This window comes from Mirounga leonina, unplaced genomic scaffold (assembly GCF_011800145.1).
Source record: "Mirounga leonina isolate KUSES-001 unplaced genomic scaffold, KU_Mleo_1.0 Mir_488, whole genome shotgun sequence".
Taxonomy (NCBI): domain Eukaryota; kingdom Metazoa; phylum Chordata; class Mammalia; order Carnivora; family Phocidae; genus Mirounga; species Mirounga leonina.
Window position 1 is genome coordinate 9,361,294 of NW_023270777.1, and position 23,919 is coordinate 9,385,212.

At 47.6% G+C, this 23,919-nt stretch overlaps 2 protein-coding genes across 2 annotated transcripts in view; one reads left to right on the top strand and one right to left on the bottom strand.

Moving 5' to 3' along the window:
* The window catches only part of CENPV (centromere protein V), a 14,103-nt gene extending 465 nt beyond the window's left edge, over window positions 1-13,638 (top strand). The window contains exons 2-6 of the mRNA XM_034989309.1: window positions 23-220; window positions 2,942-3,040; window positions 4,251-4,320; window positions 11,842-11,956; window positions 13,237-13,638. Of these exons, the coding sequence (XP_034845200.1) occupies window positions 23-220; window positions 2,942-3,040; window positions 4,251-4,320; window positions 11,842-11,956; window positions 13,237-13,361 (607 nt within the window). The 3' untranslated portion in view covers window positions 13,362-13,638. The remainder of the gene's footprint in view (window positions 1-22; window positions 221-2,941; window positions 3,041-4,250; window positions 4,321-11,841; window positions 11,957-13,236) is intronic.
* The window catches only part of PIGL (phosphatidylinositol glycan anchor biosynthesis class L), a 92,024-nt gene continuing 81,715 nt past the window's right edge, over window positions 13,611-23,919 (bottom strand). Inside the window, exon 7 of the mRNA XM_034989679.1 lies at window positions 13,611-13,741. Within this exon, the coding sequence (XP_034845570.1) occupies window positions 13,709-13,741 (33 nt within the window). The 3' untranslated portion in view covers window positions 13,611-13,708. The remainder of the gene's footprint in view (window positions 13,742-23,919) is intronic.

Genomic DNA, 23,919 nt, shown 5'->3' on the forward strand with positions numbered 1-23,919 from the left:
CGTCGGCGAAGCGGCGGCCGAGGCAGCCGTCGCCGCGGGCCCGGGAGGTGGGCCCGGGGCAGCCGCCGCCGGAGCTGCCGCCGCCGCCGCCGCCGCCGCCCCCCGCCCCCCCGGCTGCCACTCTGCCCGACCTGGGCGACCAGCGGGAGCGCTGGGAGACGTTCCAGAAGCGACAGAGGCTCACCTTCGAGGGCGCCGCCAAGCTGCTGCTGGACACCTTGTGAGTGCGGCCGGGCCGGGCGCGGGAGTCGGCGCCACGCGGACCCGCTCGGGGCGGGAGCGGCTGTCGCGCGGGCCGCGGCGGCTTTTCCGCCCTCCGTCTTTCCAGCACCGTGACCGACGCGTGGCCCCGTGGTGGCCCCGGGCGCGTCCCTCATTCGCACGGCCGCTTGCCTTGGCTGGGTGCGGGCTTGCGGCCCTGGACCGGACGGGGCGCTGCGCCCCGGGAGCGTGTGGAGAGCCGCGCCGCGTCCTGGGACACAAAGGGTCTTTCCCGGGGACAGCCATCGTGCTCGGGACGCTGTGTCTCGTCTTGGCGCGCCGAGGGCGCGGGGGCCTTTCCCAGCGAGAAGAAGATAAACCCCACGACTTCGCGCCTACCTGACTCGCTTTTTATATTTGCGCACGTGTTTTTTGGGAGCGTGGGTGCGAGAGAGAGGTGGCGAGGGGGGAGAAAAGCTTGGATAGTTTTGAACCCACCGGGAGGCGAGATCCCGTTATTGTTCCAGGCGCTCCCTGGGAGCGAGCGGAGTGCGGGGGAGGGGGTATTGATCCCCGGGAGAAGCGCGCGCAAAGAGATGCTCGGTATTCTGAACAGCGGCGCGGGTACCCAAGGCGGGGGGCGGGGGGCGGGGGGGAGAGGGAGGCCTTGCGCTCTCCGCCGACTTGATGCTCCTGCGTGGCTCGCTCTCCTTCGCGCTCCCCCAGCTTCGCTCCTGCAGAAGAACCTCCATCCAGGTCCTTAGATGGCCAGGGGAGGATTTCAGAGTGTCCGGGATGTTCGAAATGAGCTATTAACTCTGGCAAGGACTGCCTTGTTGTCTCCAAATGTGACAGCATCTAGATCTCTGTCCTGTACAACAGTTGTGCTACAGAGAAATATTTTTAGTACCCCGATAATCTATCTCTGCGTCCATTATTTTGTGAATTACAAAGAGCGATCGAAAGCACAGAAGAAAACAAGGATAACCTAACACTTGCATAACAACCTGAGGGTTACTCCTTTTCTTGAACAAGAATGTTCTTTTGTCCTTAATCCTGAAGCAATTCTCTTAGTTAGGGTGAGTCTTCTCAGAGATAAAATACTTGGTTTTCTGTGCGCCTCACTTTCTGACTTATCATCTTGGATTATGGGCTGAACATTTTTTTATATTCATCATTAAACATTTTTGAGCCCCTGTGGTGAGCCACCAGTTGCTAAGGGGATATAAAGATTCTCAGAAATGTAAAACTCAAACTTGAAGTAAATTTTTACTTTAAAACAAACTCGATAAATGGTCAAGAAAAAAGATTTTTAAACGTTGATAGAAGACACGATTTTTTTTTTCCCATTAGATTGGTGTGAGTACGTACGTTTATTTAAATAACCCAAACTCACTCACTTAACTTACATGCAAAAAGAATGCATAACTCTGCACTGTTTTTGTTAAAATGTTACCATATAGAAAGTCTGGCGAACCATGAGAGATGATGGACTCTGAAAAACAAACTGAGGGTTCTAGAGGGGAGGGGGGTGGGAGGATGGGTTAGCCTGGTAATGGGTATTGAGGAGGGCACATTCTGCATGGAGCACCGGGTGTTATGCACAAACAATGAATCATGGAACACTACACCTAAAACTAATGATGTAATGTACGGGATTAACATAAGAATAAAAAAAAAAAGAAAAGTCTGGAGGAGTATATAGCAAATAGTTAACTGTGGATCCCTCCAGGTGTTAAGATTACCAGAGGCGTTCCTTTTTAACATTATCAAGTGTAGTGTTTTAATTTTTTTTTTTACAATGAGCATTATTTGTGTATGCAGAAAAGATTTTAAATACATCAAGTTAACCGATTCAACTTGGAAAGAAACAGGGAAAAGCATTCGGTCTTATGAATCAAAAAAATGCAAATTAAAACTGCCGCAAGCTATTTTTCCGGTAATCATTGCTTGAGCGGGTGGGGTGAAATATTTTCTCATTACTGAGAAGCATTCAGCCCTTTTGGAGTGCAATATGACATTTTTCAAACTTAATAATGTTCAACCAAGGGCCTGGCTTATATACGTTTTGAGAGGACTAAAATAGTATGTAATGTGTAAGTAGAGCTCTGTAAAGAGTCCTGCCTATGCAAAATCCTGGAGGGGAATATAGCAAAATTCCAAGAGCCTTTCTCAGAAGAAGGCTTTTCCAAACCACCAGCCTCAGGTCTCCTTGTCGTACTTCTTCATAGCTGCCTGCTTTTATCACAGCCCCTTAAATATTGTTTGGGTAATTTGTTTGATGACTGCATGTGGTTGGTAGGCCTGGAACACGTCTGCTGTATCTTGTTTACTGCTCGCTCTCTCCCCTGTGCCTAGCTCACAAAAAATCTTAGTAGGTATCTGACATATAAATAATGTTTGAGTGTGGGATTAGGATCCTCCACCCAACTGCCATTTCCCATATTTTCGGAATGTTTTATTTTGCAGCTTCACGGAATGTAAGAAATAGAAAAAAGAGAGGTCAGAGGAAAGAAGGCACTGAATCTTTTCTTTTCTTTCTTTCTTTTATTTATTTAATTGCCAGTATGTCCTCCTCAAAAGCAGAGATACATGGGGCTGTCGTGTAGAGAAGACTTTTGTCCCATCTTGCTTCCTTCTTCCAACAACGAGGGAGAGAAAAAGCGGGAGCTAGGGCGCCGAGGTCCTGCCCGACTATTCAGAAATCCTTATCTTTCTGATTTTTTGTGCTTTCATTCAGTGAATACCAGGGCCTGGTGAAGCACACGGGCGGTTGCCATTGTGGAGCAGTTCGCTTCGAAGTCTGGGCCTCAGCCGATTTGCACATCTTCGACTGCAAGTGAGTGTTTTCTCTTCCCAAGTTGCTTGGAAGGACCTAAGAGTTCAAACGCAGCACTTTGAGCAGCATGTGGGGAGTCAGGCTGCCTATGAAACAGCCCCAGCCGGGAGCTGATAATTGTTGGCCTCACCTGACGGCGTGACGGCGGCTTACGAGTTCGTTCTATTTTTTTTTTTTTCCTTTTATATGTGCTAGGTGTTTTCAATAATAAGATTTTTTTTTTTTTGAAACATGGGGGGGCGCTAAAAATAACTGGGCCTGCTCTGTGCATGTGTGTGTGTGTGAGAGAGAGAGAGAGCTCACTCCTACAGCAGAGCCCCAGGGGACACAGAGTAGGGTCCTCCAGCTTCTGCCCCTCAGTGTCACCCCTCAGACCGTACCATTGGTGGGGTGATGGGGAGTGGTGATCTCTGGACATAGGTCAGCCCGGGGGACTGAATGAAAAGCCTTGGTTGGGCAGAGTCCTCATAGGAGTCCAGAGCTGGGCACAGGTGGAGGGGAAATGAGCAGAGGGTGTATACCCCGGGAAGCTTACCATGTTCCAGGCCTTCTGGCTCTGTTCTAGATGAGGCAGATGGTTCTGCCAGGATCTGAGGACGGTCGCCTTTTAGCACCTTCCCAGGCGTTGTGATAGAACAAGGACAGTGACATCTGAACCAATAGCACATACCTCCTTGTTCGACAGGATCCAGTCCTGTTGGAGAATTCTGCATGAAATCAGGAATTTTTGTCAAGACGGACTGAAAAGGGGATTTAGATTTCATCCGGAAGGTGATAATTCGGAGGACCCATTTGACTCAGAGCTAGGCTTTCTGTGATGGACAGAGGAGGGAAGCGGGAAACGGAGGCCTCCTTGTCCGTTTTTGGTGTCGGGGTATCCCAGAGAAGTAGATTGGAGCTACGCCTGATATTTGTTTTGCAAACGTCTCTAGAATCCAACATTTCCCTTCACTGTAATAATCGGGGTGGGGGGAGGATGGGCAGCAGGGATGTGGTTGTGATGGGCCTGGCTTTCCGAGGGGTACGTGGCTTTGACTGCCGAGCAGAGGCCTGTCCATCTGCCTGGGCTCCCCCTTCCCTGAATGGCGCCGAAAGGGGCTTCCCTTCTGGGGTCAGCCGGCTCTTGGGACATGCTGGGTTGGGCCCCGTTGGGCCCCCAGAGGGTACAGATGCTTGTTTATAACCTGAGAATTCCTCTGTGTTTTTGTAGCTGCAGCATCTGCAAGAAGAAGCAGAATAGACACTTCATTGTCCCGGCTTCTCGCTTCAAGCTCCTGAAGGTTAGTGCTAAGAGCAGGCGTGAGGAGCCCCTGGCTTACAGCAGGTGCCCCGGGGAGGGTCAGGTGGAAGGGAGCAGAGCAGGACCTCTTCTGGGAGCTCCATTGTCCTTGTCATCCTGGGTTTCACGTGTATTTCTGAAAGGTTATGTTATTTTTCCCCTTTATATTTTGGATGCATACTTGATATTACTGTGAAAACATTAAAAATAGAACCAAAAAGTAAACGATCACTCAAATCCTATCAACCAAAAGTAACCACTGATATATATAGGTGTATATCCTTGTGCATTATTTTCTACCTGGGTAAATACAGCTAAATAATATTAACAATGACATTGTATATGTCGTTATCAAAATAGGATTTTACCTTTTGTTCTGGTCTATGATCGACTTTTATCATTTCCCAATGAAGAATATATATCTTCAACAAATTTTTTTAATGGTGAATTCAAAATTTTATTTTATTTTATTTTATTTTTTTTAAAGATTTTATTTATTTATTTGAGAGAGAGAGAATGAGAGAGAGAACACATGAGAGGGGATAGGGTCAGAGGACGAAGCAGACTCCCTGCCGAGCAGGGAGCCCGATGCGGGACTCGATCCCAGGACTCCAGGATCATGACCTGAGCCGAAGGCAGTCGCTTAACCAGCTGAGCCACCCGGGTGCCCCAATTCAAAATTTTATTGAGGTACAGCTGACATGTAACATTATTAGTCTTAGGGGTATGTCAGAATGACTCATTATTTGTATATATTGCAAAATGATCAGCACAATTAAGTAATTAATGTCTGACAACATATGTAATTAAAAAATAATTTTTTTCTTCTGATGAGGACTTTTAAGATTTCTTCTCTTAGCAGCTTTCAAATATGCAACAACTGTGTTCTTAACTATAGTCACCATGCCCATTTTATTTTATTTTTTATTTTTTAAAGATTTTATTTATTTATTTGACAGAGTTAGCGAGAGCAGGAACACAAGCCGGGGGAGTGGGAGAGGGAGAAGCAGGCTTCCCACTGAGCAGAGAGCCCCATGTGAAGCTTGATCCCAGGACCCCGGGATCACGACCTGAGCCGAAGGCAGACGCCCAACAACTGAGCCATCCAGGCGCCCCCGTTTTATTTTATTTTTAAAGATTTTATTTATTTATTTGAGAGAGAGAGCATAAGTAGGGGGGAGGGGCAGAGGGAGAGGGAGAAGCAGGCTCCCCACTGAGCAAGGAGCCCGATGCAGGACTCTATCCCAGGACCCTGGGATCATGACCTGAGCCGAAGGCAGACGCTCAACTGACTGAGCCACCTAGGCGCCCCTCCATGCCCATTTTAGAACTGAAAGTTTGTACCTTTTGACCTCCTTCACCCATTTTGCCCACCTCTTCCCTGGCTCTGACATTAAAATGGTGAATTTAATGGCATGTGAATTATACCCCAATTTTATTTTATTTTTTTTTATTTTTTTTTAAAGATTTTATTTATTTATTTGACAGAGAGAGACACAGCGAGAGAGGGAACACAAGCAGGGGGGAGTGGGAGAGGGAGAAGCAGGCTCCCCGCCGAGCAGGGAGCCCGATGCGGACTCGATCCAGGGACTCCAGGATCGTGACCTGAGCCGAAGGCAGTCGCTTAACCAACTGAGCCACCCAGGCGCCCTATACCCCAATTTTAAAAATTAAGTGCATGTCTAATACTAATAATGAATACTAAGAAACTGAAATTAAAACCATCATACCATTTCAAGTAATGGAAAGAAAATTAAATAGGTAGGTGTTCAACTAGCAAAACATGTCCCTGATCTATGTACTGAATATTACAGGAAGCCGATGAAGTTACTAAAGAAGAACTTAATAAGTGGATAGACATCATATGTCTATGGGCTGGGAACCTCAACATAGTATTGATGTTCATTCTCCGCACAGTGTTTATAGATTTAATGTGATGTCTATCAAGATCCCAGGAAGGCTTTTGCAGACATATACAAGATTGCTATACATTTTTTTAAAGATTTGTTTATTTATTTGAGAGAAAGAGAGAGAGCATGAGCAGGGAAGGGGCAGAGGGAGAGGGAGAGAGAATCTCAAGCAGACTCTCTGCTGAGCATGGAGACCAAAGAGGGGCTCGATCCCACAACCCCGAGATCATGACCTGAGCTGAAACCAAGAGTCAGTTGCTTAACTGACTGAGCCGCCCAGGTACCCCAAGATTACTGTAAAATTCACATGGAAATACACAGGCCCTAAAATAGCTAAAATAATGTCCACAGGGAACAATGAAGTGGGAAAAAGTAACTCCACTCAATATGAAAGCTTCTTCTATGCACACAGTCATCGAGGGAGTGTTAACATGGTCAGATAGAGATGTAGATCCATAGAATCTCTTCTATCAAGAGGCCCAGAAGTGGACTCACTCCAGTTTGCTCAAATTATTAAAGTTTCAAAGCCACTGTTTCCTTGTTGATTTTCTGTCTGGGTGATCTACCCATCGATGGAATTGGGAGTTAGGGCCCCCTACTGTTACCTATTACTGTCCATTTCCTTAGGTCTGTTAATAGTTGCCTGATGGATCTAGGTGCTCCCATGTTGGGTGCATTGATATTTACAACCGTTATGTCCTCCTGTTGGATTGTTCCCTCTGTCATTACGTAGTGTCCTTTGTCTCTTGTTAGGGTCTTTGTTTTCAGATCTCTTTGGTCTGATGACAGTGTTGCTACCCCCGCTTTCTTTTTGCCTCCATTTGCATGGTCAGTGTTTTCCCATCCCTTTACTTTCCATCTACATGTATCTTGAGGTCTGAAGTGAGTCTCTTGTAGGCAGTATATTGATGGGTCTTGCTGATTTAAAGAATTGTAACTTTATTATTTTGGGGAGTTTTCTTGTGCTTGGTACACATTTTTGAAAGGTACAAAAGTAAGTCTTCCCTCCATTGCCCCTCGGTCCCCGAATCTCTTCCTCCCCCACAATCCTTTCCTAATTTACTTATGCTGTTATTCCTGTACTCGCAGCACTTTTTTTTCCCACAGGATATTTTGTTATGTGAATGTACCAGAAGCAGTTTCCTATGTTTAAACTTCTAGGTCGGGTGCCATTTTTTTTTTTTTTCCCAATTATAAACAATACTGTGGTGAACCTCCCTGTGCATAAATCTCTGGTAATTTAGAAGTTATTTCTTTCGGATCAATTTTCTTAGAAATAAAATCGCTGGTCAAAGAATGCAAGCTTTTGGGGCACCTGGGGAACTCGGTCAGTGAAGCATCTGCCTTCAGCGTGGGTCATGATCCCAGGGTCCTGAGCCCCGTGTCCAGCTCCCTGCTCAGCGGGGAGCCTGCTTCTCCCTCTCCCTCTGGTGCTCCCCCTGCTTGTGCTCTCTCGGCGCTCTCTCTCTGTCAAATAAATAAATAAAATCTTAAAAAAAAAAAAAAGAATACTGAGCGCCTGGGTGGCTCAGTCGGTTGAGCGACTGCCTTCGGCTCAGGTCATGATCCCGGAGTCCCGGGATCAAGTCCCGCATCGGGCTCCCTGCTCGGCGGGGAGTCTGCTTCTCCCTCTGACCCTCCCTCCTCTCATGTGCTCTCTCTCTCTCATTCTCTCTGTCAAATAATAAATAAAAATCTTTAAAAAAAAAAAGAATACAAGCTTTTTAGTAAGGCTTTTGGCAAGATGGCTGGGTGGCTCAGTCGGTTAAGTGCCTGCCTTCAGCTTGGGTCGTGATCCTGGAGTCCTGAGATCAAGTCCCTCGTCTGGCTTCCTGCTTGGCGGGGAGCCTGCTTCTCCCTCTCCCTCTGCTGCTCCCCCTGCTTGAGCTTTCTCATTCTCTCTCTGACAAATAAATAAAATCTAAAAAAAAAAAAAAAAGAAAGAAAAGACTTTTGGCCTAGTGTCGCTAATATGGGGTGGGCTGGGGCTTTCATTCCATCCTTGGTTCCCCTCGCCCCCCACTGTGGTCTGACAGACTTCACTGTTCTTTGGTGTAATGGTGTGTTTCCACGTCTGTCTCCTCTGTAAAATCGTTGGGGTCTCCGAGCGTCATCTTTAGTCACATCTGACCAGCTCCTGGCCTTGCAGGCTTGGCGTTGAATAGGCACTCCGTGTCTGGGAGGAACCACTAACTGAGTGAAGGAGTGCGTGAGTCCTGGCCTTTCCTAGTGAGTGAGATTTAATCCCGGACACTTGGGGCCACTTTGTCTCCTTTTCTTGATCCTTCGTGTGGGTGCCTGGTGGACGAGGGGGACCCTTGGGTAGCACACTGCTCCCTGTTTTCCCCGTACACCCAGAGAATGCCAGTTGTTCTCCTCGGAAGCGTTCTGGAGGCTATGGCCCCAGTTCAGCTTCGCCCCTGAGCGTCCGTGATGGATGGTTCCTGAAGGCGCCACCAGGTACAGCCATAAGGTCTTGGGTCTCGGAATTGGTACTTTCCCCCCTTTATTTCCTCCTTGGGCCTGCTTATCAGTGCATTTCCTGGTGCCCTAGAGCACCATACTTGGCCCCAGCCTGTTGAAGGAGTGATTTGATGTTTTGTTGGTTTTTGTTTTGTTTTTTTAAATTTTATTTATTTATTAGAGAGAGAGCAGAATGAAAAAGAGAGCACGGGGGGGCGGGGTAGGGGTAGAGGGAGAAGCAGCCTCGCCAGAAGCGGACCTGAGCTGGAGGCTTAACTCAGCCCCCCAGGCGCCCTGACACAGCTTTTATCCTTTGTGCAGCGCGCAGCCCGCGGAGGGTTTGGAGCAAGCAGGGTAGCGACAGGCCTGCTTCAGTGCTTTCAGAGCTGGCTTTGGCCGCCGGGTGGGGAGCGGACTGTGTGGGGAGGCAGCCGCTGTGACGGGGAGGCAGCCAGGAGGTTGCAGGGGTGGCGAGGCGGGAGGCGATGGGAACGCGGGCTCGGGTGGCGGTCACGGAGATGGAAACAAAGCAGATATTTGAGATTCATTTCGGAGTAGTGGCTCTCAGACTTCAGCGAGTGCGTGATCACGTGGAGGGCACGTTCGGGAGCTGGCTGGGCCCCACTCCGATTCTCTGGGTCTGGGAGCGGGACCCAAGGATCGACCTTTCCCACGAGGTCGCCGGTGACGGTGATGCTTCTGGTCCCGGGGCCACGCGCTGAGAACCCCCGTTTCAGAGGCGGGGTGAGCATCGGGGGCTCTTTCTCGGAAAAGTTGAGGTGTCGTCAGCAGTCACAGGGACAGAGATGGGCCGGGGGCCGCTGGGTGCGTACGTCTGGCGCTGAGAGCGGGCCGATCCGCTGCTTCTGCTCCCGGAGTGGCGGCTCCTGGGCGCGGAGAGCTGAGGCTGCGCGCGGCCGGTGACGGGAGGGGGCCGAGGCCAGAGCCCTGGGGCTCGCCGACGTTCACAGGGGTTGAACAGAGGGGCCTGCGAAGGAGGAACGTCGGTCGAGCGTGCTGTCCTCAGAGACCCCTGTTTCCAAATGGAAGGACTGGTACCGAGAGGTCAGGTTAAGAGGAACCAGTTCCCAATCTAGTGGTCAAGAAAAGCAACCATTAGACCGGCCAGCAGGGCGGTCATTGGCGGTTTCCGCTGGGGCAAGACAATAGAAGTCGCCGGAAAGGTAGAGTATATGGCAGTGTGATGGTGACAGGCCGTGGGTGGCGGAGTCAGGTTGGCAGGTGCCTGGAATACTGTGCGGATGAGGGTCTGAATGTCGCCGAGTGACCTCCAGTAACGAACAAGGTGAAGTGTGAGGCAGCCCCTCCCTGCCCACTGCCCCCCATCATTTCTTGGGGGAAAGTGTCCGATCGGATGACTCTGGGTGGTTTAGGACCACTTAGCAATTGTTCTTTGCTGCTTCTCTGGGTGGTGGCATGACGACTCAGAGCTGTTTTTACGGGAGGCACAGAGCTCTGAGGGTCTTTCTGTCCTGCGGTGCTGGGTGGCAGGCTGCGCGGAAAGGATGGGAAGGTCTAACTCTGGTGAGAACCTCCACCCCTGACCCTCCGGCCACACAGTTTCTCTCCTTGGAAACCACTGTTTCTTAGCTATTTCTTTATAAATATATGTGTAAAGAAACATATACATATGAATGTGTGTGTGTGTGAGTGTGTGTATATATATATATATATATGTACAGACCAAGGTACATCCATCTTTAAAAAATAGAAATGGTAAAAAAAAAAAAAGAAATGATAATATACTGTACAAATTATTTTATACCTTGCTTTTTCACTTAACGTTTAACCTTGGAGGTTGTTCCATATTAGTATTTGGAAGTAGAACTGTCTTTTCTTTTTTTTTTTAAGATTTTATTTAGGGCGCCTGGGTCGCTCAGTCTGTTGGGCGTCTGCCTCCCGCTCATGTCATGATCTCAGGGTCCTGGGATCGAGGCCTCCGTCGGGCTGCCTGCTCAGCAGGGAGCCTGCTTCTCCCCCTGCTTGTGCTCTCTCTCTCTCTCTCTCTGACAAATAAATAAATAAGTAAATAAAATCTTAAAAAAAAAGATTTTATTTATTTTTAGAGAGAGCAAGTTGGGGGAGGGCAGAGGCAGAGGAAGAGGGAGAGAGAATCTTGAGCAGACTCCGCACTGAGAGTGGAGCCCGACACGGGGCTTGATCTCATGACCCTGAGTCATGACCTGAGCTGAAACCAAGAGTTGGGCGCTCAACCGACTGAGCCACCCAGGTGCCCCTTTAGCCTTGTTTTAAACAGTGCTAGAATATCTATGTACGTGTCATTGGACACATATGGAATTTTGATTGTAGGATAAACTCCTAGAAGTGGAATTGCTGTGTTAAAGGATGTGTACATTTTTAAACGTTGGTAGATGTTGCCAGATTTTACCAATTTCTATTCCCGTGACTGATATGTGAGTGCGTGCGTTTGTCCACATACTCGGTACCAAGTTAACCAACTTTTTTTTATTCATACCCACCTGACAGTGAAAAAAAAACAAACCTCATTGCCATTTCTGAGTGTGCATATCATTTCATAGGTGAAGGAGTGATTTATTTTCCTTCTTCTCTGTCATTTTGCCCAGTTTCCCATTTATATTCTCCATTAAGGAAATTAGCCCTGTGACTATGACGTCTGGCAAATATTCTTTTCCTGGTTTGTCCTTTGTACGTGAATTCAAATACAGTCAACAGTTGTCTCCAGATCTCGAGCAGTGCTGTTCGGGGACATGGAGAGCCTGTCGCTAAGGTGACCTGTCTCCCCTCTGAGGCCTAGGAGGCAGGTGTTTTCATTTTCACTCCCTGACGTGGACAGGACGCGCTGTGTTGTGGTGGAGCTGGGACAGCTCAAGGCTGAGTCATCCTGTGTGCACTTGACTAAGAGAAGCTGCGAGCCGCCCGGCTCCGGCCTGACGTGGCTCTGGGCAGTGTAGGCGGGTCCCTGTCCTTCAGACGCCTCTATCTCTGTGGGAGGTTGGACATGTCCTCATAACCCTGAGAGCTCTACAGAAGGGGATCCCCTCCCCATGGAGCCTTTTAAAAGATGTAATTTTTTTGATGACCGGAAAAAAAACCAAAAAACACTCTTTGTAAAAGGAGAACATCTCTTTCGCCCGTTCCCCCCGTAGGGAGCCGAGAGCATAACCACATACACGTTCAACACGCACAAAGCTCAGCACACCTTCTGTAAGAGGTGCGGCGTCCAGAGTTTCTATACTCCGCGCTCCAACCCCGGAGGCTTCGGTGAGTGAAGGGGGCCGGCTGCCCGTGCAGGGGGGACACGGGGACACCTGCGGCTGCCCCGGGTTCATACGCCGATTGCTAGGCCGGGCGCTGGCCTCTCTGGCTTGCCTCTTGCTTGGCAGGGCCTGTGCACGTGGAGGTCTTAGAAGAACAGGGCTGTTCAGCAACGCTCTTTCCCAGTGATGGGAGAGAAGATTGCCTCTGGTCACCCATCCAGATCCTGCCTTCATTTGCTGGTTGCTGGGGGCTGACGCTGAGGGATAGAGGGAGGAGAGGAGATGGGCCTTGGGGGGCTGGCGGGGTGGTAAGGGAGGGAATTTTCACCCCGAGGATGGTTCAGGGAGTGAAGGAGGCAAGAGTGAGGAGTGTTGATAATGCCGTTAGGAAAGATTCTGTTTGAAAAAAAGGTTTTTCAGTTTTTTAAAATATAAACAATGAAAGTCCCCAAGCCCCTCCTCTTCAGGTCCAACCTGGATCTGAGGGGGGAATGACACCAATTGCGGTGTGGAAAGTAGCAGTCAAGGAATCTTGTTTCCTTTTTTTTTTTTTTTTTAAAGATTTTATTTATTTGTCAGAGAGAGAGCACAAGCAGGGGGAGCAGAAGACAGAGGGAGAAGCAGGGAACCTGATGCGGGGCTCGATCCCAGGACCCTGGGATCATGACCTGAGCCGAAGGCAGACGCTTAACCGACTGAGCCACCCAGGCATCTCTAAAAAAAAATTTTTTAAAGCAATCTCTACAACCAATGTGGGGCTCGAACTCACAACCCTGAGATCAAGAGTCGTGTGGTCCATGGACTGAGCCAGCCGTGCGCCCCCTCCCCACCCCACTTCTTTAGCAGCTACTGTGTGTTCTTCATGTACCACTTGGAGAGGCCTGCCTGCCTGCCTGCCTTAAGAATCAAGAAAGGCTTTTGGAAAGTAGAAAATCCTATAAAGGTGGGCAGGTGTTTAATACTTAGAAAGTTCTATTAAAACCCTGGACAAGGCCGGTGAATTCTTCAGGCTGCCAGTCAGAGGTTGTTCTAGGCTTGGATCTTGGTACTTTGTGCTCTCAGCTTGGTACTGAGTGCTATCCAGCCCTGGCATCCCTGGCTTAGGAAGTCTGACCCCCACCCGCCGGGAAGGAAAGGGAGCCGGGAAGCTGACGTTGTGGGGTCGTAAGCTTTAACAGTGGATCGCCACCGCTGCTTGCAGGTGTGGGTTTGTCCGCCAGCCAGCCCAGGCCCCGCTCTCGTTCACACCTGGGACCTTCCTTTTTCTGTGTCACCTCCCCCCAGGAATCGCCCCACATTGCCTGGATGAGGGCACCGTGCGGAGCGTGGTCATTGAGGAGTTCAATGGGACCGATTGGGAAAAGGCCATGAAGGAGCACAAGACCATCAAGAACATGTCTAAGGAGTGAGCTCCTGCTTCTCGCTTCCCGAAAAGGAGGAACGATGGGAGCCAGCAGCCATGCAGGGCCCACCGCGCGCTGGCGGGGCCCGTGAGTGTGCTGACCCAGGCCGCTGGTCCCGTTGGCCCGCGGCCACCCCGATCTCCGCAGTTGGCTCAGCCACCAGCTTCTTTAGGCAGCTCTTTGTCCTTTCAGCCCAGATTTTGATGTAGGCTAGTCGACATCCTTTCTCTTCTCAACTTTTGTGTGATCTTTTAGAAAAATAAATATTTTTAACATGAAAGCAGTCACTGTGGTTTGTCATTTTCTCTGCACTTTGATTTTGGTTCTGAGGCCAGGCATTTAATCGCAGGTATTTATCGACCGCTGTTAAAATGTGTGCGACCAAACTGGCGGGGAGAGATGAGAAGACAAATGAATAGTCATGAAACACTTGTAAGACTGGGCAAGATCGAAAGCCACATGAGTTGTAAACATAAGAGCCCTAGGAGTTCAGAGGAGAGAGAGGGCTGGTTAGGAAAGAACTGGGAGACTATCACTGGAGTCTTTTTTTTTTGAAGGTAAATCAGCTTCTGATTTTTTTTTTTTAATTGGGGTCAAATACCCATAGCATGAAATTGACCATCTTAACCGTCTTTTTTTTTTTTTTTTAAGATTTTTATTTATTTATTTGACAGAGAGAGAGGACATGAGCTGGTGGAGGGGCAAAGGGAGAGGGAGAAGCAGACTCCCCACTGTGCAAGGAGCCTGACGCAGGCCTCGATCCCAGGACCCTGAGTTCATGACCTGAGCCGGAGGCAGTCGCCCAACCGACTGAGCCACCCAGGCGCCCCCTGTCTTAATCATCTTTAAGTGTCCAGTTAAGCAGTGTTGAGTACAACCAACTTGAGTGTTGTGCAACCAACTTCCAGAACTCTCCATCTTGCAAAACTGAATCTCTATACCCACTGAACAACAACTTGGAGTCTCTATTTTTAAATGAAGCGAGGGCGCCTGGGTGGCTCAGTTGGTTGAGCGACTGCCTTCGGCTCAGGTCATGATCCTGGAGTCCCTGGATTGAGTCCCGCATCGGGCTCCCTGCTCGGCAGGGAGTCTCCTTCTCCCTCTGACCCTCCCCCCTCCCATGTGCTCTCTCTCTCGCTCTCTCAAATAAAGAAAGAAATCTTTAAAAAATAAAAAAATAAAATAAAAATAAATGAAGCGAGACTTAGGAAGGTCGAATGGAAAAGTGTGTGAACAGAGGTCGGGGCCCCGAGTAAAGCCAGACTGGACGGGAAGCTTCCGATGGGAGGAAGTAATAGAAGAGATCAGAAAAATGTGTCAGAAGCCGGACTGTGGACGGTCTTGGATATTAAGCTCAGGAATTTGGCCTTTATTTTCCAGGCATTAGGGAAGCTCTGAACAACTTTGAACAGGAGAGGAACACTTGGCCCGCTACGGAGTCTTTTGACTGGTTCCCCTGCCCCCCCACCCACCTTGCTTCCCATTGCTGCTTATTTTAATCAGGTCAACTTTCCCAAAGCATTCCTTTCTCTACCAAACACTGAGTATATACATAACGGCACATGCTTAATAAACATTCGCTCTTTGTTTAGGGAGACTGATGAATCATGCACTGACTTTGTGACGTAGACTAGCCAAGGAGAAGGAACAGGGAGAGAGATAACAGATGGACTGGGTTCTGTGTGATCATCACCTCTTCCAAGTCGGCTGACAGCATGTTTACTTTAAGGCTAGAAAGAGCCGGTGAGAAATTATACAGGGAAAACACGAGTACCCGATCTACCTTTCCTATTGCAAGATTGCTTGAAAACATACTTTTGTGTATCTTTCAGAAACCTCAGTGGAGTCATCCTGTGCCTTTTCTGCAGCTTGCATTTTTTTAAAAAAGTTTTTTTTTAAGATTTTGTTTATTTATTTGACAGAAAGAGACACAGCGAGAGCAGGAACACAAGCAGGGGGAGCGGGAGAGGGAGAAGCAGGCTCCCCGCTGAGCAGGGAACCCGACGCGGGGCTCGATCCCAGGACCCCGGGATCATGACCTGAGCCAAAGGCAGACGCTTAATGGCTGAGCCACCCAGGAGCCCTACAACTGTATATTTAACAGAAAAGCAGGAAGCACTAAAATTTGGTTAAAATACAAACAAGATTTGCACTCTGTCGTATTTACTTTGCATTTACTAGGCTAGCATGTCAGACGAGTATCACCAGGTTCACAGAGCGATGGCAAGTGTATTGTAGAGTATCCGTAGAATGAACTAGAACACTTTAATGTGTTTATGGAACATTCTAAATCCTTTATTGTCATTTTAACCATCTTCACAGCATCTTCACCAGGAATAGATTCCATCAAGAAACCACGTTCTTGGCTCATCCTTAAGAAGCAGCCCCTGATCCGTTAAAGTTTTATGAGATTGCAGCCATTCGGTCCCATGGTCAGGCTCCACTTCTGCTTCTAGTTCTCTTGCTGTTTCCACCACATCTCCAGTGACTTCCTCCACTGAAGTCTGGAACCCCTCAAAGTCATCCATACGGTTGGAATCAACTTCTTCCAAACTCCCGTTCATGTTGATTCCCAGGAATCACAAATATTCCTAATGGCACCTAGAATGATGAATCCTTTCCAGAAGGTCTTCAATTTACTTTGTCCAGATCCATCAGATGAATCACTATCTATGGCAGCTACAGTCTTATGAAGTGTATTTCTTAAATAAAAAGACTTGAATGTTGAAATGACTCCTTGATCCATGGGCTGCAGAGTGGATGTTGTGTTAGCAGGACTGAACATGACATAAATCTCACCGTCCATCTCCATCGGAGCTCTTGGGTGACCAGGTGCATTGTCAACAAGCAGTAATATTTTGAAATCTTTTTTTTTCTGAGCAGGAGGTATGAACATTTGGCTTAAAATACTCAGTAAATCATGTTGTAAACAGATGTGTTGTCATCTAGGCTTTGTTCCATTTGTAGAGCACGGGCAGAGTAGATTTAGCATAATTCCTAAGGGTCCTAGGATTCTCAGAATGGTCAATGAGCATTGGCTTCAACATAAAGTCACCAGCTGCATGAGCCCCTAGCAAGAGAGTCAGCCTGACCTTTGAAGGTTTGAAGCAAGGCGTTGACTTCTGTCTAGCTACAGAAGTTCTAGATGGTGTCTTCATCCAATAGAAAGCTGTTTCATCAGCACTGAAGATCTGTTGTTGAGTGTAGCTTCCTTCATTAGTTATGTTAGCTCGATCTTCTGGAGAACTTGCTGCAGCTTCTACATCAACACTTGCTGCTTCCCTTGCCCTTTGATGGTATGAAGACGGCTTCCTTCCTCAGTCCTCCTGAACCAACCTCTGCTTGCTTCAGACTCTTCTGCAGGTTCCTCACCTCTCAGCCTTCACAGAATTGAAGGGAGTCAGGGCCTTGCTCTGGGTTAGGCTTTGGCTTAAGGGAATGTTGGGGCTGGTTTGACCTTCTCTCCAGACCACTAAACCTTTCTCCACATCAAAGCCTGCTTTGTTATCATTCATGTGTTCATTGGAGTGGCACTTTTCCTTTCCTTCAAGAACTTTTCCTTTGCTTTCACAAGTTGGCTCACTGGGCCAAGAGGCCTCGCTTTCAGCCTGTCTCAGTTTCTGAGAGGTCTTCCTCACTAAGCTCAATCATTTCTAGCTTTTGATTTCAAGTGAGAGACATGGGACTCTTCCTTTCTCTTGAACATTCACAGGCCGCTGTAGGGTTATTACTTGGCCTAATTTTAATATTGTTGTGTGTTAGGGACTAGAAAGGCCCAAAGGGAGGGTGAGAGATGGAGGAATGGCCAGTCAGTAAGCAGTCAGAACATACAAACCGATATTAAGTTCACCATCTTATAGGGCGCAGTTTGTGGTTGTCCCCAAATAATTACAGTGGTAACATCAGAGATCACTGATTACACATCACCATAACAGATATCACAGAAATGAATCTTTAAAAAAATCTATTATAGTGGTGCCAGGGTGACTCAGTTGGTTAAAGCGTCTGATTCTTGGTTTCGGCTCAGGTCATGATCTCAGGGTCGTGGGATTGAGCCCCGTGTAGGTCTCCATGCTCAGCACGGAGTCGGCTTGAGATTTCTTTCCTCCTGCCCCTCCCCCCCCACTCTCTCTCAAATAAAGAAATAAATCTTTTTAAAAAATCTGTTATAATTACCTGTCTAATTTTTCTGTGGTTATTGGGTCTGTTCTCTTTTACTTTTTCAATACATTTTAGTCATATAAAATTCCATGAATAAGGTGCCCTACCATTGGACATAATCCAACTGTTGTCCCCTGCCTAAATCCCTATTCTCAACCATGGGCCAGCCAACGTGTACTGCAGTGTGAGTTTGGAAGGGGATTTGGAGGTGACCGCCTCTTAGGGACTTGCTCAGTTGGAGAGCATTTTTTACTTCGCAAGGGACAAGCGTGAGGCTTTCCAGTGGAAGGAAACAGCCACCATCAGTCTGTCCTGGGGTCCAAACCCTACACAGAGCCTGGCTCATCTCCCTTCCCTCCCACCCCTGCCTTGCAGTTGGCTCTGAGCCTCCTGCTGAGTGGGTGCCCCTCCCTCCCTCCTAGGAACCCGGATGATGTGGTGCTGCGTGGCCTGATGCTGAGTCCCTGTAAGATTAAAAAGTACTGGTTTTCATTAATCTTGCAGTGATGCAACCCTGCATTTTATGGAATTGAAATGCTTGGACCCTATCTATGACATTATGGTAGAGTTCAGCGGTAGTCCAAAATTTATGAGGAAGTCATCCATTTCCTGCAGATTTTCAATTTTGTTGCATGGACTTGCATTAACATCTCTTATAATTTTTTCCATCTTTTCCATTTTTTGTGAATACAGTAGCCATTCTGTTCCTAATAATAGCACTTGCATTTTCCCTTTTTCTGGATTGGCTTTGCCAAGTGTTGGCTTATTTGGTTTTTCAAAGAAAACTTACTTACCTTTCCACTAGCTTTTTATTTATTTTTCTCTTTCATCTGTATTAAATCCCTCCTGCTACTTTTGCTTGGTTTATATTACTGATTTCCTTAAATTGAATCACGTAGTTCGCTAATTTCAATCTTCTTAAAAAACAAAAGAGTACTACTTACCTGAATATAGGTCCCATACAAAGTGTAATTTTTATTACCTTCTAGATAATTTGTAATTTTCTCTTTGATCTGGAGGTCATTTTGGAGGATGTTTCTTGGTTTCTAAGTAGAGTTTTTGGGTCATTTTACAAACTTAAAAAAAAAAGATTTTATTTATTTCAGCGGCAGAGAGCAAGCATGAATGGGGGGTGGGGGGGATGGAGAAGCAGACTCCCTGCTGAGCAGAGCCTGATGTCGGGCTGGATCCCAGGTCGCTGAGATCATGACCTGAGCCCAAGGCAGTCGCTTAACTGACTGAGCCACCCAGGCACCCCTCATTTTATAAACTTATTGAAATCTATTTGATTATGATAAAAAATGTGCAAAATCTACTTGGGGAAATTTATTAGAGATTTCTCAGGGGCCGATCAATAATTGAATTTTGTAAATGTTTTATACCTAAGAAGTGAATGCTGACTTTAAGTTCCTTATATTATCCATATGCTGTGGCTTTACTTTTTGCCAACTTGATTTGTCAACATTCTGAAAAAATATTAAAGCCTTCCATTATGGGGTGTCTGGGTGGCTCAGTTGGTTAAGCGACTGCCTTCGGCTCAGGTCATGATCCTGGAGTCCCTGGATCGAGTCCCACATCGGGCTCCCTGCTCGGCGGGGAGTCTGCTTCTCCCTCTGACCCTCCCCCTCTCTCATTCTCTCTCTCAAATAAATAAATAAAATCTTTAAAAAAAAAAATAAAGCCTTCCATTATTATTGTGTTTTGTTTTGTTTTTTAAATAAAGAACCTGGGGGCGCCTGGGTGGCTCAGTCGTTAAGTGTCTGCCTTTGGCTCAGGTCATGATCCCAGGATCCTGGGATCGAGCCCCGCATCGGGCTCCCTGCTCTGCGGGAAGCTTGCTTCTCCCTCTCCCACTCCCCCTGCTTGTGTTCCCTCTCTTGCTGTGTCTCTCACTGTCAAATAAATAAATAAAAATCTTTAAAAAAAGAAAGAAAGAAAGAACCTGTGGGGGGAGGCACCTGGGTGGCTCAGTCAGTTAAGCGTCTGCCTTTGGCTCAGGTCATGATCTCAGGGGTCCTGGGATTGAGACCCGTGGAGGACTCCCTGCTGGGCGGAGAGCCTGGTTCTCCCTCTCCCTCTGCCCCTTACCTCCCCACTTTTGTTCTCTCTCTCAAATAAAGAAATAAAGTCTTATTTTATTTTTTAAAAGATCTTATTTATTTAACTGAGAGAGAGCAAGCACAAGCAGGGGGAACGGCAGGCAGAGGGAGAAGCAGGCTCCCCGCTGAGCAAGGAGCCGAATATGGGACTTGATCCCAGGACCCCGGGATCATGACCTGAGTGGAAGGCAGACGCTTAACTGACTGAGCCATCCAGGCACCCTAAATAAAATCAAGTAAAGAACTTGGATTTCTGAGAGTTTGTTGCAAGTATCTGGCTGCTATGATATTTGGTGCATCTCTTCTCACGGAGTGACTCTGGTACCCATCTAAAATATCCCCCATTGTTCAAGGTTTAATGCTTTTAGATGCTTGGATGTGTGTTGTCACTCTCTCGTGTGCCTTTGCTTGGTATATGGTAAGTGACTCATCCTTTTATTTTTAGCCACTTTGTCACTTCTAGATGCCAGATTTTGTTTTCTAACTCAGTTTTGGTACAGAAATTAGCCCATTCAATTTTTTTTTTTGAAGGAACTGATACCTGATTTGATTCTTTTTATATCATTTCCATTGTATTTGTTACACTTTATGCTTTGTTTCCTGTCTTCCTTTTTTTTTTCCTCCTTACTTTTGCAGGCTTCTAAGTTTCTCTTCCTCTTTTCTCCTTAGTTAATTGGGATTCTGCATTGTTCAGCGCTGCAGGTGGTGACCTTTCCCGTCCTGCAAACCCAGACGGAGTCCCCGGACTTGTCTATGTCAAGATGCTTCTCCGAGCTTTCCCTTGAACCCAGGGGAGACCTTTGCAATATTTTTATCCCCTCCCCGCACTTGAAATCTAGGATTTTACAGCACACGTGAGCATCTTTTTATTTTAATTTATTTTTTAAGGTTTTATTTATTTATTTGAGAGAGAGAGAGAGCACCTGCGGAGATGGGGGTGTGGGGTGGGGGAGAGGGGCAGAGGCAGAGGGAGAACAGGGAGCCTGGCGGGGCTCCCTCCCAGGACCCTGAGATCAATGGACTGAGCCACCCAGGCGCCCCCGTGTGTTTCTTTTTTAAAAAGTCACAGCTGGCTAGAATATGGTGAGCCCTTCTGATGCACTGACTCAAGTCTCAGATTATGTAAATTCTCCTTTATTATCCCCCATCTGTAACTATTTCTCCTTCTGCAACTCCCATTATTCACATGTTAGGTCTCCTGGATTTTCTTTCTTTTTTTTTTTTTTCTTCAAGATTTCATTTCTTTATTTGACAGAGAGAGAGAGAGAACAAGTAGGGGGAGCAGCAGAGGGAGAGGGAGAAGCAGGCTCCCCACTGAGCCGGTAGCTCCATGCAGGGCTCGATCCCAGGACCCCAGGATCGTGACCTGAGCCAAAGGGAGACGCTTAACCGACTGAGCCACCCAGGTGCCCCGGATTTTCTTTTTTTTTTTCTTTTTTTCCCCTTAGATGTATTTTTCAAGTTCCTTTTCCATCATGATTTCCATTTCCGAGCTAAATGCACTCTGGGTTCTGAGATATGTCTTCTACCTGATGTTCCAGATTACTAATTTGGCCACTCCTGAGAAAAAGAATTTTTTGTCTGGACCAGGACCTGAGCTTTCATTGTTGTTTTTGATGAAGTCTCCCATTAACCGCTCCTGTGGAGAGGGCTGCCCACTGTGCAGGTGGGACTTCCTTTCCCTGGGAGCCCTCTTGGGAGAGGGTTCCCCTTTCGGACTGGGTCTGCTCACCCTTGGTCTGGAGCAGTGAGCGGTGGGAGACCAGGCGGTTTCTGTTCTTCTGGGCCAGGGCGGAGAACTGGCAAACCATGGGCCCTCTCTTCAGCCCCCGTGAGAGGCCCGCAGGTCTCTCTGACACGGGGTGACCCTCCCCCAGCCGCAGGGAACAGGAGCAGCTCGCCCACCCCGAGCCAGCCGGCCTCCCAGGACTCTGGACGAGTAGAGACAGCCGCTTGTGTGTGTTTGTGTGTGTGTGTGTGTGTGTGTGTGTCTGGACAGGTAGAGACAGCCGCTTCCCAGGGAATTCTTAGTTGAGATCGTGTGTGTGTGTGTGTGTGTGTGTGTGTGTGTGTGTGTGGGGGCGCGCGCGGTTGGCCCCTTCCTTCCCTCCCCTTTGCCTGCCTCCCTCCCTTTCCCCCCTCCCCCCGCTTCCTTCCTCCTTTTCTTGCCTTGCTCCTTGAAGAAACCACCAACATCTGATCTTTGCTCTAGGCTTCAGGGCTGTGGTACAGTTTGGCAGGTTGTTAACTATACAAGTGTGTGGCTCAGGGGGCGGAGTTGGCAGTCCGAGCTCCTCTCACCAGGCTGTGCTCTGGTGCGGGCATATGTCTGCCTGGGGGAAGGGCAGCTTTCTGACAATTTGCACAGAGGCGTTCTTGCCAAGTGTCCCCAGGGCTATGCTGCCCACGGAGGGCACCTTTCCCTAACCTGAGCGAAGTTTTGAGGGGCATCCTTCCTTCCCGTGCTGCTGTCCAGTGCTCTTTCCAGGCACCACGGAGAACCTAGCTCTGTTCCCATTGGGAACCCTGAGGGGAGCCTGCAGCTTCAGGAGCCCCAGGCTCTGCAAGGCCCCCGAGGGTGTTGGGATGGAGAGAGCCAGGGAGGGGGAGCTTGCCCTCCAGCAACGGGGACCGAAATCCAGCCCCGGGCACCAGGAAATAAAAATGTTAGTTTGTTTTCATTTCCACCTAGACTTTTACTAATTTATTTACAAAGACATAGCCGGCCTGTGCAGTAAAACAAAAAGCAGAAAATAACTCCAATCCCACCACTCAGAAGTAACGACTATTGATGATTCTACAGAGCTTTCTAACCTCTAAGATTTGAAAGTATTTATGAATAGGGAATATATGTGCATGGTATAAAATTCAAAAGGGACCAAAAAAGGTCTCCTTTCCCCTGCTCCCACCCAATTTCCCTTTTCAGACAAGCAGTTACCAGAAATATCCCATTTATTTACACGAAATTGGATGTGTAGACATATATATTTTTCCCCACAAATGGTCGCATTTCCTTTTTTTTTTTTTCAAGATTTTATTTATTTACTTAACAGAGAGAGAGCACAAGCAGGGGGAGTGGCAGGCAGAGGGAGAGGGAGAAGCAGGCTCCCCGAGGAGCAGGGGGAGCCCAGAGCAGGGGGGGCCTGATGTGGGACTCTATCCCAGGACCCTGAGATCATGACCTGAGCTGAAGTCAGATGCTTAACTGACTGAGCCACCCCTACGCCCTTGGCTGTACACATTTTTTTTTTAAAGATTTTATTTATTTATTTGAGACAGAGAGAATGAGAGACAGAGAGCATGAGAGGGAGGAGGGTCAGAGGGAGAAGCAGACTCCCTGCTGAGCAGGGAGCCCGATGCGGGACTCGATCCAGGGACTCCGGGATCATGACCTGAGCCGAAGGCTGTCGCTTAACCAACTGAGCCACCCAGGCGCCCTGTACACATTTTTTTTTAGCTTTACATTATATCAAAAGTGTTTAGGGGCACCTGGGTGGCTCAGTCGTTAAGCATCTGCCTTCAGTCAGGTCATGGTCCCAGAGGTGCTGGGATCGAGCCCCGCATTGGGCTCCCTGCTCGGTGGGAAGCCTGCTTCTCTCTCTCCCGCTCCCCCTGCTTGTGTTCCCTCTCTCGCTGTCTCTCTCTCTGTCAAATAAATAAATATCTTTTTTTAAAAAGTACTTAATCACATCAAAACTATTCATAAACAACAATAAAATCCTTTAAAATTATAAATGTTCACTTTAGAAAGATGACCTTACTAATTAGTAATTACCTCTTTAAAAAAAATAATAAAAGCAAGCTCTACACCCAATGTGGGGCTTGAACTCAAGATACCCCAAGATCAAGAGTCCCATGCTCTACCAACCGAGCTAGCCAGACACCCCAGTAATTACCTTTTGGATATATATCTCTGTATATCTATTGCTCTCTCTATACACTTTTATGTGTGTGTAGACACACACAAATTTATTTGTGTGTGTATGTTTAACTAAAATGAGATTGTACCATTCCTAACCTGCTTTCTAAAATTTAATATATCATAAACACTCTTCCTTGTTACTAAATATGATTGCATCCCTGGATTTTTCGAATTGTGTTATTATAAATAATACTGTGATAATGTCTGTATATATAATTATAATTTTAATTTTTAAAGTATTTCCTTAGGTCACAGGGTTTGGGTATTTTATAAGCTCTTAATACAGATTGCGACTTGCAGTCTGGAGAGGCTGGTCCAGTGCCTGTCTTCTCAGGAACAGGACGGGAGGCAGCTTGTCCCCGCCCCCCCCCCCCCCCCCCCC